The sequence below is a fragment of the Marmota flaviventris genome, chromosome 5 (genome assembly GCF_047511675.1).
Source record: "Marmota flaviventris isolate mMarFla1 chromosome 5, mMarFla1.hap1, whole genome shotgun sequence".
Lineage (NCBI taxonomy): Eukaryota > Metazoa > Chordata > Mammalia > Rodentia > Sciuridae > Marmota > Marmota flaviventris.
Window position 1 is genome coordinate 122,766,818 of NC_092502.1, and position 15,578 is coordinate 122,782,395.

A 15,578-nucleotide genomic window follows, 5' to 3' on the forward strand; every position below is an offset into this window, starting at 1 on the left:
ACATGTAAATTAAAAGAAAGGGCTTTTATTCATGGAAATAAATGTTATGTGCTACAAAACATGATAAATTGCATTTAGAAATGACTATAAGAGATTGAAGTTTGAAATCATGAATGTTCATTCATTGTATTGACATCAAACTTTGTTTTAAAGCTACTCACCCTGTAACAAATCTGAAAGCGTTCCCCAAAGATAACATGCTTTGGGTAGAATGGACTGCTCCAAGTAAATCTGTAAAGAAATATATACTTGAATGGTGTGTACTGTCGGATAAATCACCCTGTATCCCAGACTGGCAGCAAGAAGATAGTACCGTGCATCGCACCTATTTAAGAGGTATACCTGGCTAGAAACATCTAAGTTGATATCTTTTTTCTAATGCATTTAGACAGCTTTTTCTTTTGCATATTCTTTTCTGGCTTATACACATTGTAGTCCATTGAAAAGAACCAATTTAGCATAACCCTACTAATTACTAGATGTGTGACTATCAACGAGTAACATTTAACCTCTCTGAACTATGGACAGAATAGGGGTAATACTGTCTTTTTGGCTTTTTATACCCAAATATCATTCTTATCACCACAAGAACACTCACAAAACTGTAAAAAAGTATAAAATAATCTAGTCTTGAGTACTGATTGGTTGTGTATTCTCTGCACCTGACTAAACTCTTCATTCTTCCAATGAAAAATAGTTCCTTATAGCCTTTGGATGACTTGCTGAACTTCTTATAGCCATAGACTAGGGTAGTCCAACCAGAATGCAGGTTTCCTTGTACCTTTTAATTTTAACTGCTAACACAGAACAGAAAATAATGTGTTTTGTTTGGGGTTTTTGATTTGTTGTTTTTGTTGTTTGCGGTGCTGGGGATTGGACCCAGGGCCTGGCGTATGCTGGGCAAGCCCTCTACCACTGAGCCACATCCCCAACTCCAAAACATAATAGTTTTGTAGCATTCCAAACAGAATTATTCTGTGTGGTAAGTAACTACTTACGTGGCTGTAATATATAATGGCTATGAAGAGAAAATAAAAACATTCAGTGAATATGTGCTTTTTTAATAAAGAAGGGAATAATCATTACACTTAACCTGTAGATAATATGATTAATCAGAGAAAAGCCCTAAGCAGAGAGAGAACCTTCCATAAATTTTTTGAGCTTTATTCATTAGGTTGGTTGTTTGGATTTTACTAACCTATTATTTAATGTACAGTTTAAATATGCCTGATTGTCTAGTTTATCAACCTTATTGAATAAAAGCAATGGTGGAACCAAGGAGAAGACAGATTGGAAATAACTAGACCTAAGAAGCTTAAAAAGCCTAGTGTAGGTTCTGGAGACATCAGGGTTTCAAGGCTCAACAGGCCTGAAAGCATCACTATCACAGTAGACTTTAAAAATAGCGTATTTCTTGATAATGTGGTCTCTTCAAGAAAAGGTAAAATTACTCTGTGTAAGAAGGCAAATGTGCATATAACTTTATGAATAATAGTTAAGGAAATACAAGTTCTTGTTGAAGATAAAAGCTTCAATATCAAACACCATTTTCTTTTGTGTGTGTGTATGTTTGCATATCTTTTTTTAATTTTTATTAATTTTTATATATGACAGTGGAATGCATTACAATTCATATTACACACACAGAGCACACTTTTTCATATCTCTGTTGTATACAAAGTATATTCACACCAATTTGTGTCTTCATACATGTATTTTGGATAATGATGTCCATCACATTCCACCATCATTTCTAACCCCCTGCCCCTCCCCTTCCCCTCTCACCCTTCTGCCCTATCTAGAGTTCGTCTATTCCTCCCATGCTCCTCCTCCCTACCTCACTATGAATCAGCCTCCTTATATCAGAGAAAACACCCGGCATTTGTTTTTTTGGGGATTGGCTAACTTCACTTAGCATTATCTTCTCCAATTCCATCCATTTACCTGCAAATGCCATAATTTTATTTTCTTTTATTGCTGAGTAATATTCCATTGTGTATATATGCCACATTTTTCTTATAACCACAGTTTCTTTATCCATTCATCTATTGAAGAGCATCTAGGTTGGTTCCACAATTTAGCTATTGTGAATTGTGCTGCTATAATCATTGATGTGGCTGTGTCCCTGTAGTATGCTGTTTTTTAAGTCCTTTGGGTATAGACCAAGGAGAGGGATAGCTGGGTCAAATGTTGGTTCCATCCCCAGTTTTGCAAGGAATCTCCATACTGCTTTCCATATTGGCTACACCAATTTGCAGTCCCACCAGCAATGTATGAGAGCACCTTTTTCCCCACATCCTCACCAACACTTACTATTGTTTATATTCATAATCGCTGCCATTCTGACTGGAGTAAGATGAAATCTTAGAGTAGATTTGATTTGCATTTCTCTAATTCCTATGATGAACATTTTTTCATATATTTGTTAATTGATTATATATCTTCTGAGAAGTGTTTATTTAGGTCTTTGGCCTATTTATTGATAGAGCTATTTGTTTTTTTGGATAAACACTATTTTCTGATGTGGATTGATAATACACTGTATAAAAAGGGAAAACTTCATTCTACATACTAAAAGAATAGATTACTTTGATAATTTGAAGAGATTATTAATAAAAGAAATCTGCATTTAAGATAACTTTTCCTTTTAAATTACAGGGGAAATTATCACTTTTTTTTAAATTATCTTTTTTTTTTTTTTCCAACTTACCTGAGAAGCCATAACCCTTAATGCTTTCCCTTAGGTCTATTGGTGGCATCTTGCTCATTAGGCAGTTCTCAGAATTAGGTAAGATATGAGTTGTCAAACTAAGTAAGATTTAGAAGAATTTGAGGTCAGTGTTTTATAAATCCTGAATGTAAATATAATAACTGTTTTTATTAACAATATAAGTAGTTTTATATACTGTATTGGCAATAAAAGTAATATTGACTTTTTATGAACAGTTTTACCCTTAAGCTTGAGTCCCATAAATAAAAGATAATGCTTACTTAGAAAACTGCCATTTTCAAGGAAAATGCAATGATAATGAAATTATAATGTGAAAATAGATCATAGAATTAATTTGTATTTTTCATTATCAAAAAAATGCTTAATCTGCTATTCTTACTTTAGGGAAACTAATGGAGAGCAAATGTTATTTGATAACTATTACTCCAGTTTATGCCAATGGACCAGGAAGCCCTGAATCTACAAAGGCATACCTTAAACAAGCTCGTAAGTCCACACTCACTTTCGTTGAAGAATGTTGTTTAGTTTTAACAAAGACCTTTTATCATCTTTAAGTAAGGATACTTCTCATGATATTCAAATAATTTTAGTTAGTTTCTAAATTCTGTTGCTTTATAGTTAGTAAATACATTTATTCTGTTACAGCACCTTCCAAAGGACCTACTGTTCGGACAAAAAAAGTGGGGAAGAATGAAGCAGTCTTAGAGTGGGACCAACTTCCTGTTGATGTTCAGAATGGATTTATCAGAAATTACACTATATTTTATAGAACCATTATTGGAAATGAAACTGGTAATAATAAAACTATATCAGTTACTAAGAATTATATTTTTCTCTTAAGCTATTAAATACTAATTTCTCATCTTCCTGCATTATCCATCTTTTTATTGCATATATTTTATTGTTGTTTGCATATATTATTTTTTGAAGACACTTGAGAATATGTCATGCTTGTTCATGGCTTTATTTAAAAATTATTACATTGTGCTTAAGGAAGAATATTATGTCAGAGTTATAAAGGTTGTTTTCTGAGAAAATGTTTTTATTACTTTTAAATATTTGCACAGTAACAAATATAGGACAAAGCAAAACCATTGAATTATTTTTTTAAAATATTTATTTTTAAGTTGTAGTTGGACACAACACCTTTATTGTATTTATTTATTTTTATGTAGTGCTGAGGATCAAACCCAGGGCCTCGCACATGCTAGGCAAGCGCTGTACCACTGAGCCACAGCCACAGCCCCCAAAATGTTGAATTATTGAATAAAGCTGTTTTTTATTTCTTCCAGCTGTGAATGTGGATTCTTCCCACACAGAATATACACTGTCCTCCTTGACCAGTGACACATTGTACATGGTACGGATGACAGCATACACAGATGAAGGTGGAAAGGACGGTCCAGAATTCACTTTTACTACACCGAAGTTTGGTAAGAAATGATGAATTGTTTTTTCTTATTTTATCTTGTTTTAAAATTAAACAGACTATAAATGGGCTTACTGTGCTAAAATTTTGTTTAAAAGTACACCTTTAGCCGATAGGGGCATAGCTCTGTAGTGCACAGTGCCCTGTGTTTGATCCCCAGCACAAAACAAAACAAAATAGTGTACCATTGGATTCATAAAATGAAGTGTTCATAAATTATGATTTTTATATTTATATGGTTTAGTTGTTTCTTTTAACTATAGGGAATGTTATTCCTGACCTTTTTGGTGTTACACTGTTTCTGACTGAATTCACCTATACTCTGAATCCCACAAGAACTTGCATATCCCCCTCAGTGGGTTCATCTTTTTCCACTGGATTAGTTGTTATAGTTTTTCCTCTTCTCTTCTCTTGTTCCTTCCATTTGTAATCAGGTTGCTTGAAAAACTAGTGCACCTTGGAATCTCCACTAGTACCTCCAGCTCAGTCACTAGAAGCAGGCTTCCCACTCCACCACTGTTCTGAAACCTCTCTGGTGTTCTCATCGAAGACCTTAGACATCATATCCAGTGCATACTTTTTAAACTTTACCTTTTTTCCATTTTATTTATTATAGGATCTATTTGGCCTTTCCATTCTTGAAACTCCTTCCTCCCCTGGTTCATCCAATCATACCTTCCTTTGTTTTTCTACTAGCACTCTCCTGAATCTCCCTCCTCTCTGGCACATCCCTCTTGTTCTTTTTCTGTTCAGCCTTTACATCATTTATTCCCCAAAACTCTGTTCTTGGCCAGTTTCTTTATCTGCCTATTCATACTCCCTGTCATGACTAAACCATCCTCTTTCCTTCTTGAATACATTTCTCTTTCTTTGTTCCAGGCCACAATCATCTAGCTCTGCCAAAACAGAAATTTAGATGTGATTACAAAAAATTTCTTTTTTCCTTCCTTGACACCAAGTGTCAAGTTCTATCAGTTATACCTAATTATTGCTGGCCCCTGTGCTTTCAGAAGCAGCAGCTTGCTCCAACTGCAATCTCCTCATTATTCTGTCCAACTTTTCACCTTTTCCTGCATTGTCCTAGTGTGGATCCTCCTCTTTTCTTATTTTTATTGTTCCTGTAGCCTTCCAAAAGAACACTTAAATGCATTCTTTCTTGTTCCAACTATTTGAATTATTATAGAAATTACCTTATTTTCTTGAATTGTATTTGTGGCTCTCACCCCCAAATGCTTCAATAAGGGGAATGATAAATAGCAATCTACATGTTCCTCATTAGTTCATTGATTGCTGAATGAGAAAATAAATGATGAGTGACTACATAAAATACATAATAAAAGGTCCTGAGCATTTCTGTTAGGGCTAATAATGAATATAGTTTTGAGGATAAGGTTTGTCCTGTATTGTGACATGTTAATAGATATATAGTGAATGATACTTGAAATAAGGCATTGAAAAAAATAATAAGACTTGAAAAATATTTTCCCTAATTACAAAAGTAATGTTCATTGTAGGGAATATATACAGTAAAATACAAAGAGGAAGAAAAATTATTCTTAATCCCTCATTTATAAATAATCTAACATATAACTTAGTTGAATAAATATGGAAAAAGTTAAAAAAAATATATACTGAGCTATGTGAGTAGGAGTTTAAAGACAGTAGGGGGATTTTCATCTTTAAAGAAGAGTTCATGGAAAAGGTAATGCTGGAGCCTTAAGTTTAGGATGTGGACAATTGGGAAAAAGAAGATGTTATAGAGTGGCACAAGCAAATGTCCAAGGCATGAAAACATAAAAGCCACTTTTTCTGTGCCAGTCTGCATGCCTCGTGAGCATCTTTCCTAAAATTCTCAACTCTATATCCAGTATATTATCTTTTTGAAAATAACTTACAATTTTTACCTCAATTGTATTTTTTATTAATTTTTTTAGTTGTAGATGGACACAATACCTTTATGTAATTTATTTATATGTGATGCTGAGGATTGAATCCTCATTCAAGCCAGGCAAGCATTTTACCACTGAGCCACACCCCAGCCCTCAATTGTATTTTTATTCCTTATAGAAAAGTTAAATTTGTTGTTCAATTGTTTCATAGCTTCTGCAGTTCTACCCAATGTTCGTATTCAGATATAATTTTTCCATTTTATGGTGATGAACATTATAATATTAAGCTTTTGCTAAGATTCTGAGTGCAGATCATAATTATAATGAATGGTTAGGTTTGAAAGCTTTAACAGACCAGATATATTGTCTTTTGAGTCATTTTATTCCCCCAACCAACATGTATTTTATGCTTACTACCTGGTCATGGTACTATGTAAGGAGAAATTGTTAGGATATGATTTAACAAGGAGGGAAGGAACACTTTTAAAGTGCAAAAAGACTGAAAAATCAAGAAAGTACTTTATCTATTCAACAGGCATTGGTTGGGAGGTTGTATTATTTCCCTTTTGTGTGTGTGTCAATTATTTCTCATCACAACCTTTCTTTTTTTTTTTTAGCTCAAGGAGAAATAGAAGCCATAGTCGTGCCTGTTTGCTTAGCATTCCTGTTGACAACTCTTCTGGGAGTATTGTTCTGCTTTAATAAGAGAGACTTGTAAGTACCTATATTCATATTTTTCCCCCAAGCATTATTGATCTATAATTTACATACAATAAAATTCATCCATTTAAAAAAAATTTTTTTTTAGTTGTGGATGGACACAACACCTTTATTGTATTTGTTTATTTCTATGTGATGCCGGGGATCAAGCCGAGTGCCTCACTCATGCTAGGCAAGTGCTCTACCACTGAGCCACAGCCCCAGCCCCTAAAATTCATCCATTTTTAGTTTACGGTTTGATGAAAGTTTGCAAAAGTGCACAGATGTATAACATTTCCATCACCCTAAATTTCTTCATTGTTTATACTTATCTTCCTCCCTCAACCCTTGACCTCAGGCAATTAGTAATCTGTAACTATAGGTTTGCCTTATCTAGAATTTCATGTACTTGAAATCAAACAGCTTGTAGTCTTTTGTGTATGATGTCTTTCACTTAACATTTTTGAGATTCATGTTGTTGCATTTACTTCTTTTCTCCTTTCTATGGCTGTATAGTATTCTGTAGTATGGATATGTTAAAATTTATCCATTTGTTATGGAAGTTTGGTTGTTTCTAATCTTTGGCCAACATGTATAATAATGCTGTGAACATTCATGTGCAAAACTTTGTATGAGCATATATTTTCATTTATCTTTAATAAATAACTATAATTGGGAGTGCTGGGCTATATGGTAAGCCTATGTTTAACTTTGTAAGAAATTGCTAGACTTTTTCAAAATGGCTACACCATCTGGCATTCCCACCAGCAGTGTTCCGTACCATCACCAACACTTGATTCTGTCAGTTTTTCATTTTAGTGGTTGTATAGTATTGTCTCATTATGGTTTAATATCCATTTCCTTGCTAATTATTAATGGATCTTCTCATATGTCACATATCTTCTTTTGTTACATATCTGTTGGAAGTTTAAAAACTTAAGTTGATTTGTTAATATGGAGCTGCAAGAGTTCATGCTCTCATTACAAAGTTTTTACCAAATGTGTTTTGCAAATTTTTGTCCCAGGCTGTACATTGCCATTTTGTTCGCTTAACTGTGACATTAAAACAGCAGAAGTTTTTAACTGTGAAATCCATTTTGTTTCCTGCATTTTGTGTCATGTTTAAAAAATCTCTGCCTGACCCAGTGTCAAAAATATTCTCTCCTGTGTTTTCTTCTAGAAGTTCAGTAGTTTTCACTACCATCTCTACAATTTATTCCTAGTTAATTTTTGTGCACGGTGTGAGTTCAGGGTCAAGGTATATTTTTATCCCACAGATACCTAATTCTAACACCATTTATTTTTATAAGATTATTGTTTTGCTAGTGAATTGCCTTGGCACCTTTTAATTATTAGTCTGGACATAAAGGTTTATATCTATATCTGGACCCTCAGTTCTGTTCCATTTCACTCTGTCTATTCTCATGCCAGTACCACACTGTCTTGTCTTTTTTGTAAAAAAAAAAAAGAGAGAGAGAGAAAGAAAATCGATCATATTTTGTATCAGTGAATACTGATAATTGGAAATTATACATTTTTTGCTTTTAATTTTGTTTGGCTAAATTAAATTTTTAAGTGATTTTATTGCAGGATATCAGAGACTTTAAATTGAATACTGATTGAGTTTAGCCTTATTACTTTTTTTCATTGTGAATACATTAAGTACATTAAGATCTGTATATATTTTAACAGTATTTATCCATATATATTTTAACAGTATATTTCTATTTGTCACAAAAAAAAATAATTTGTTTAGCTTTGGGGTAAAGTGTAGGTATGTTTTGTTCTTTAGTTAATTGATTTGCTTCTTAATAGTTTTAGATGACCAGTTCAGAAAGAAAGAGAATATTAGTTGTTTATTACATGTGGTTCTACATATGCCTTTTTTTCTCTCTCTCTTCAGAATTAAAAAACACATCTGGCCTAATGTTCCAGATCCTTCAAAGAGTCATATTGCCCAGTGGTCACCTCATACCCCTCCAAGGGTAAGATAAAATGCATCTGATTTGTTTATAATGCACAGATATATTAGGATACATTTATAGAGTTTAACCAAAAGATAATCAGGCTGAATCAAAAAAGTAAATGTGTCAGGTGCAGTAGCATGCACCTATAATTAGCTGCTCAGAAGACTGAGGCAGTAGGATCACAAGTTGGAGGCTAACCTTGTCTCAAAATAAAACACAAAAAGGGCTGGTGATGTGATAGAGTGCCCCCTGGATTCAATCCCCAGTATAGGAAAAAAAAAAAGTAAATGAAAATAATATAGTATGTAGATGAATGTTACAGTCAAAATTTTAAATAACTACTTTCTGGGGTTCATTTCATAGCATATTTGATATTCCTAATTCTGTTCAATAAACATTACAAATATTTGATTAAACTTGCAAACTGAAAACTTGAAGTGCTAAAGCTGCCAATGTGAGAGAAACTGTTATGTGAGCATTCAGGATTGGATTTGATATTTAAATCTGGTTTACCAATCTACTGTTTTAATACTGATGAAATGATTTCTAGGATTTGAATGAAATGATTTCTACACTAAATTCTTCAAACTAAAAATATGTCCTAGGTGCTGGGACTGTGGCTCAATGGAAGTGCACTTGCCCAGCATATGTGAGGCACTGGGTTCAATTCTCAGCACCACATAAAATAAATAAAATAAAGGTCTGTCAATGACTAAAAAAAAAAATTTTTTTTTAAAGTCCTAAAAGGCAAGTTGTTTGTATTTATTATCCTCTTTGAGTTTTTATATTAACAAATTAAAGATGTGTTGTATATTTTTTACCTTTTATAAAACCTTACTCATTGAAGTTGTTTTGTTTTCTTGGTACTAGGAATTGAACCCAGGGATGCTTTACCACTGAGACACATTCCCAAGTGCCCCCACACACCTTTTTTTTTTTTTAAAGGTAGCCTCTCTCTAAATTGCTGAGGCTGGCTTTGAACTTGAGACCCTCTTATCTTAGCCTCCTGGATCACTGGGACTATAGGCATGCACTATCATATCCAGCCTGATTTTTCTTGTTTCCTAGTTTTGTTTTGTTTTTTTTAAATCCATTTAATCCTAGGCTGCCTGCTCTAAGCACAAAATACTAAATGTTATTTTTAGACCATTAGCTATCAAAATTTAACACCAACAGTATTGATTTAGAAATACTAAGAAACTTATTCATTAGCTCATTTTACGTAACATTATCTGCAATTTGGATAGTTGACAGTCATTTAGTGACATTAATTCCACATCAATGAAAGTCATTGAGAAGTTTCAGAGATGTATTAACTGAGTGTTATGGCAAAAGTAATAATCCACTTTTTCTCTTTACTAGCACAATTTTAATTCAAAAGATCAAATGTATTCAGATGGAAATTTCACTGATGTAAGTGTTGTGGAAATAGAAGCAAATGATAAAAAGCCTTTTCCAGAAGATCTGAAATCACTGGACCTGTTCAAGAAGGAAAAAATTAGTACTGAAGGACACAGTAGTGGTATTGGGGGGTCTTCATGCATGTCATCTTCTAGGCCAAGCATTTCTAGCAGTGATGAAAATGAATCTACACAAAACACTTCAAGCACTGTGCAGTATTCTACTGTCGTGCATAGTGGCTACAGACACCAGGTTCCATCTGTCCAGGTCTTTTCAAGATCTGAGTCTACCCAGCCTTTGTTAGAGTCAGAGGAGCGACCAGAAGATCTGCAGTTGGTAGATAATGTAGACAGCGGTGATGGCATTTTGCCCAGGCAACAGTATTTCAAACAAAACTGCAACCAACCTGAAACCAGTCCAGATATTTCACATTTTGAAAGGTCAAAGCAAGTTTCATCAGGCAACGAGGAAGATTTTATGAGACTTAAACAGCAGCAGATTTCTAATCATAATTCACAGTCCTCTGGATCTGGCCAAATGAAAATGTTTCAGGAAGTTTCTGTAGCAGATGCTTTTGGCCCAGGGATTGAGGGACAAGTAGAGAGATTTGAAACAGTTGCGATTGAGGCTGCAATTGATGAAGGGATGCCTAAAAGTTACTTACCACAGACTGTAAGACAAGGTGGCTACATGCCTCAGTGAAAGACTAGTTCCTTCAACTTCAACACCTATGAAATAAAGCTAAAAATATTTTGTCTGTGACTTCAGATAAAAAACAATCTTCACTCCCTGAAGATGATCATTTGCCCTGAAGGACAAAAATCTTACCTGGACTGTTTTCATTCCAGAACAACTGGGATTTTACTTTAAGCACTACAGAAACTGACTTTATCCTCTGAATAGCTGAAGACTTTGTGCTCTTTTACAATGTTTGCACTGAAGAAAAACAGAAAGCTTATCTGAACTTTAAGGAATTAAACTTTATGTTTTACTTTACATAGAAAATAGCATTTACATAATGAGCAGCAATCGAATAGTCATACTGATTTTGATGAGAATAATCATCAAAAACAAGTGGCTTAGGGATAGTTAATGTAAAAAAAGAGGAGCAAGATCTAGATCCTTTACTTCATCTGACATCATAATTTAAAAAGAGGTCCATAGGGCATGACTATCTGAGCCCATCTTTTGAGGTCTCACAAAAGAAATGGTGGGGGTAGTTCATTTATAGGACACAGAATATACTTCAGTTCCCTTGTGTAGGTAATGATGCTGCCAAATGTTACTGGAGAAAAGGAACTCCAGAGCTCTAACTTGGCAGATTAAAAATATTTTTAATATTATATAATCGAGATCTTACTAAATTTAAAAAATTACTAACATCCTCTTTTAAGATCCATTTCACAAATTAAGCAGAGGGCCCTTATAAGAGCTAGGAATAAACATCACAAACTATCTCAAGAATCTTAAAAATTGTTTGTCATTTTTAAGACAAATTAACATTTTATATATATATGTGTAAACATCATTGACCCTTGTTAAAACTTCACAGAATTTGGTTAACTCAAAGCACTTTGTACAATGTCTGCAGCTTAAAATGTATTTTTACTGAATATGCCTTGTTTTTAAGTATACCAAGCTTTAAATTTTTCTAATAAGTGTTTGAAGAAAACTAAGAGGGCAGTATTCATCAGAACAAAAATGGAACCCTAAAAACGTACATATTGATTATAGTATGAGAGGTATTTTTTGTTTTGTTTTGCATGGGTAGGGATCAGTTTTTGTTTTCTGTGTTGCCTGGGCTGGCCTCAAACTTCTGAGCTCAAATGATCCTGCCCAGCCACCCCAGTAGCTGGGACACAGGCATGTGCATCATGCACCTGCCAAGAATAGTATTTTATTTTAATATCTGCCTGTTCTGAGGTAGAGTGGAACTTAGTTCTACATAGTGATATAGAAATATTTTAAACCTCTCCCAATTCTGTTCTTCAGGGGAGAAGCGAGCCAGGCTTCCAGGGTTTAGCTTGAAGTCACTAATTCATTTGTGCCATCCTCTGATAACCTATGCATGACCTGAAGCAGGGGTTAAAGAATGGGGTTGAGTAAATGAGAAGAAATTGTCATGCTCTATTAGTGGTTAACTACTACCGTCAAGTGAATTCAGAGGAAAAAGGTTTTATTTTTTACTAGTAAGTTTCAGAAAACAGGCAGACTTAAAATAGTTTGTAGATGTTATTAAAGAGTAAAAGGCTAAAACATTGTTATATATTTGAATTCTTTTACTTGGAATATTGTTCTATTAGGCTTCCTGCTATATTTTATCATTTGTGTTCTTGCATTTATATAATGCCTAATACTTTTCTGAGTTCTTTTACATATATGATCTTTGTGAGAGTAGATGCTTTATTCTGATATCTAGTTTCCTACTTTGGCAAAACCAACTTGAGATTAATAAAATGATAGAATAAGGAGATGAAGAAAATAGGGCCCAGAGAGGTCAAGAAGGGACAGAGAGACCCAGATTCACACTACAAGATAACGGTGTCACCAGCATTCTAGATGGCCATCAAATGCTGGTCCAGGTCAGGACTAGATGTATCTTTTGCTATGTATATTTCTGTCAGGAAATTTGTACCTATTTTATTTTTTATTTCCTCAAATTAAGTAATGATGTTATTGTGATCATGTTTAACTCTACCCTTCCTCATAACAAATAGCAGTGTTGTGAAGAACATTGTAAACTTTGTACATTTGGGGGAGCATTTATAAAATGTGAACTCATGATCCAAGGGCATGAGAATGGAGGGTCATGGAAGAAAGGACTGCACGTAAGTAGATTTGCATGTTGAATCCCATATAGAAGATGGTCCAGTGAGTGAATGCCACAGAGCACTTTAGACATGTTACGTGGTTACATTTGTTACTGTGCAAAAATTCATTCAGGAAAAAAATATTGGCACACCAGTAAGTAATGTACACTTTGCCCTGAAAAGAAAAGCAATCATAAAACTTGTTTTAAATACAAAATTACTTTTCTAGAGCATGTTTTAGAATAATCTTTTGATGCATGTACATTGTATTATAGGTAGGCAGAGAAATCTGGTTTATTTATGTAAAAACTAGTCTAATAAAGTTAGTGGATTTATTACTCTTTAAATTGTTAGTGTGGTTTAATGCTAGTACGCCAGAAGACAGTGTCTTTGTGGACAAAATTAATATACTGCTTCTAATGCAGTTTGCCCCTATTAGGATTAAAAAACAAAAACCAACCTATGTTATATGTGTTGCTATTGTAATTTAACCGTCAGTTACTGGTCTTTTGGTATCCTACCCTTAGCTCTCATAAAGGATAATGCTGAATAATTATCAGAAAATTAAAACTTCAGGCTTTTTCTGTTAAAATATAAATTTTTCATCCTTTTTTAAATATGAACACACTCAACATTTGAATAGAACCAGGGAGAAAAACACAAAACCATTTATGTCTTCATGCCTGTTCTCTACCTAGTTCATTTAACTTCAGCCTTATTCCTTGAAAAGTGATTCTACCACCTAAAGTCCACCCAGTGACCCTAGCTCTTATTTTGAAATTAAAGGTTAATGAAGTTTGTATACTTATAAGATACTTATTTATTAAAGCTCATATTTAAGGTAGTTTTAGAAATAGAAATCAAATAATTTTTAAATATGTAATTTTTTGCCCATGTTAACTAGTTAAAACTATAATATATATATAAAAGTATGATGATCAGATAGAATTCCCAGAAATATTTGTCTATTATCATATGTTTAACCAAGGAAATCAAGAAGGAGAAATATTCCTCCATTCACTTATATCCTACATCATTCTCCTTTTTTATTTTACTCAGCTGGTTTTAAGAGCAAATTTCTAAACCACATACTTGTGTTTCAGTAAAATTTTATTATGGTGAAATGAGTAAAATATCAAAACAATAAGCTATGTAAAACTTAATTTTTAAAAAATAATTTAACATTATTTCAAAGAATTGGAATAGCTTTCTATTATAGGCATCACTGTTACATTGCCCAGGTAAGATTACTTTTTTAATTAAAAAAAAATTTGTACTTTTATGTACATTTAGAAAACACACAGCCATAATAATGGCCAGCTGTTTAGGATTAGTCTAAAACTGGGGATTATCACAGACTGCAAAGAAAAAAGTACATACTAGCAAGCCTACAGCCTAATTCTTTAGACTGGTCCTTGGCAGCAGTTCCTTTTCAGATTGTTAATAAAGTGAATTAAAATATAAGTCAAAAAAATTTTTCTAAAGTCAACAATATCTTTTGGATTAGTTGATTTTTCCCATCATGTATTCTCCAAGTCTGTGCATTAGCATATGTTCTAGTACACACAGCATTAGATAAAAGGTGCAGCTCAGGGTGAGCTCTTCTGTTACTTACTTGTTCCTATATTTTTAAGGGCTTTTTGCTATCAATAACTCCCTCAGACTGGTTAGTTTCATTACCCAGTTGTTGACAGATAATAATGAAAATGCATTCAAGGCCGGTGGTGATAAATATTCCCAGTCTTTATCCCTTGAATACATGCTTTGGTAACTACAGGTTTCAAATGCCGTTACATGAATACCAAAATGATGTGTCAGAAACAATTTAAAGATGGGTATTTGAGAACTGTTTGTAGTCTTTAATGTGCATTATATTAAATGATATACTTTAAATGTGCAATTTGCTAGCACAACATGCAGTGATTAGCATTAGGCGTGTTTCATGTGTACATCCTAGCCGTGCCCTATTTCTTGTAAGTACAATCCTTTATGTTCACATGCTGTCTCACCCCACCTCATCTGATTTCATTTGGAAGGCTCTTGTATGTATTTTTAAATTGCAGTGAATTGTGTGTGCTAATTAAAACCACAGCTGTCATTTTTATGTTGACATAACTCTAAATATTATCATAAACATTTTACTATATATCAATTCTAATCATTTAAGTAAATTTAAGAAATAAATTCTCATTAAGTTTTTTCTGTGTGTGGTTACAACCATCTGTCCTGCATAATGCTTGAGGTAATAGCAGTTGTCAGTACTAGCATTGGTTAAATAAGGGCCTTAGTATAAACACAAATGTTTTATGAGTTTCTGTGGTTTTTTTAACTGTTCATTTGGCATCATGGCATAGGATTAAGAAGAAAAGCAATACAACATCATAGCCTTAATAATGTAGAATGGAGATGGCAGATTTCATTTACCAGATTTTCTCCATGAGTTCTGGAATCTCTTGCAGGGATGAAAGGGACCTAGCACAGAGGTGCATGCCTTCCTGTGGCCTGTGTATGCCCACACTGTACTGTGTTTCCCTCCTTGTTGGGAGACCTGAAGCAGGTTGACACACAGCGTCCCACTGCTTCCTCTTGAGATCACTGAGTAAGAGTTGATGAAACTGATAGAGTCAACAAGCCCACCTGGAAAAAAAAAAA

General features: G+C 33.7%; 1 protein-coding gene across 1 annotated transcript in view; it reads left to right on the forward strand.

Annotated features, from left to right (window-relative positions):
- Il6st (interleukin 6 cytokine family signal transducer) overlaps positions 1 to 15,126 on the forward strand; it is a 46,447-nt gene extending 31,321 nt beyond the window's left edge. The window contains exons 11-17 of the mRNA XM_027938109.2: positions 154 to 336; positions 3,116 to 3,217; positions 3,377 to 3,523; positions 4,024 to 4,164; positions 6,667 to 6,763; positions 8,652 to 8,733; positions 10,078 to 15,126. Coding sequence (XP_027793910.1) covers positions 154 to 336; positions 3,116 to 3,217; positions 3,377 to 3,523; positions 4,024 to 4,164; positions 6,667 to 6,763; positions 8,652 to 8,733; positions 10,078 to 10,818 — 1,493 coding nt within the window. The 3' untranslated portion in view covers positions 10,819 to 15,126. The remainder of the gene's footprint in view (positions 1 to 153; positions 337 to 3,115; positions 3,218 to 3,376; positions 3,524 to 4,023; positions 4,165 to 6,666; positions 6,764 to 8,651; positions 8,734 to 10,077) is intronic.
- Positions 15,127 to 15,578: the final 452 nt, after the last annotated feature.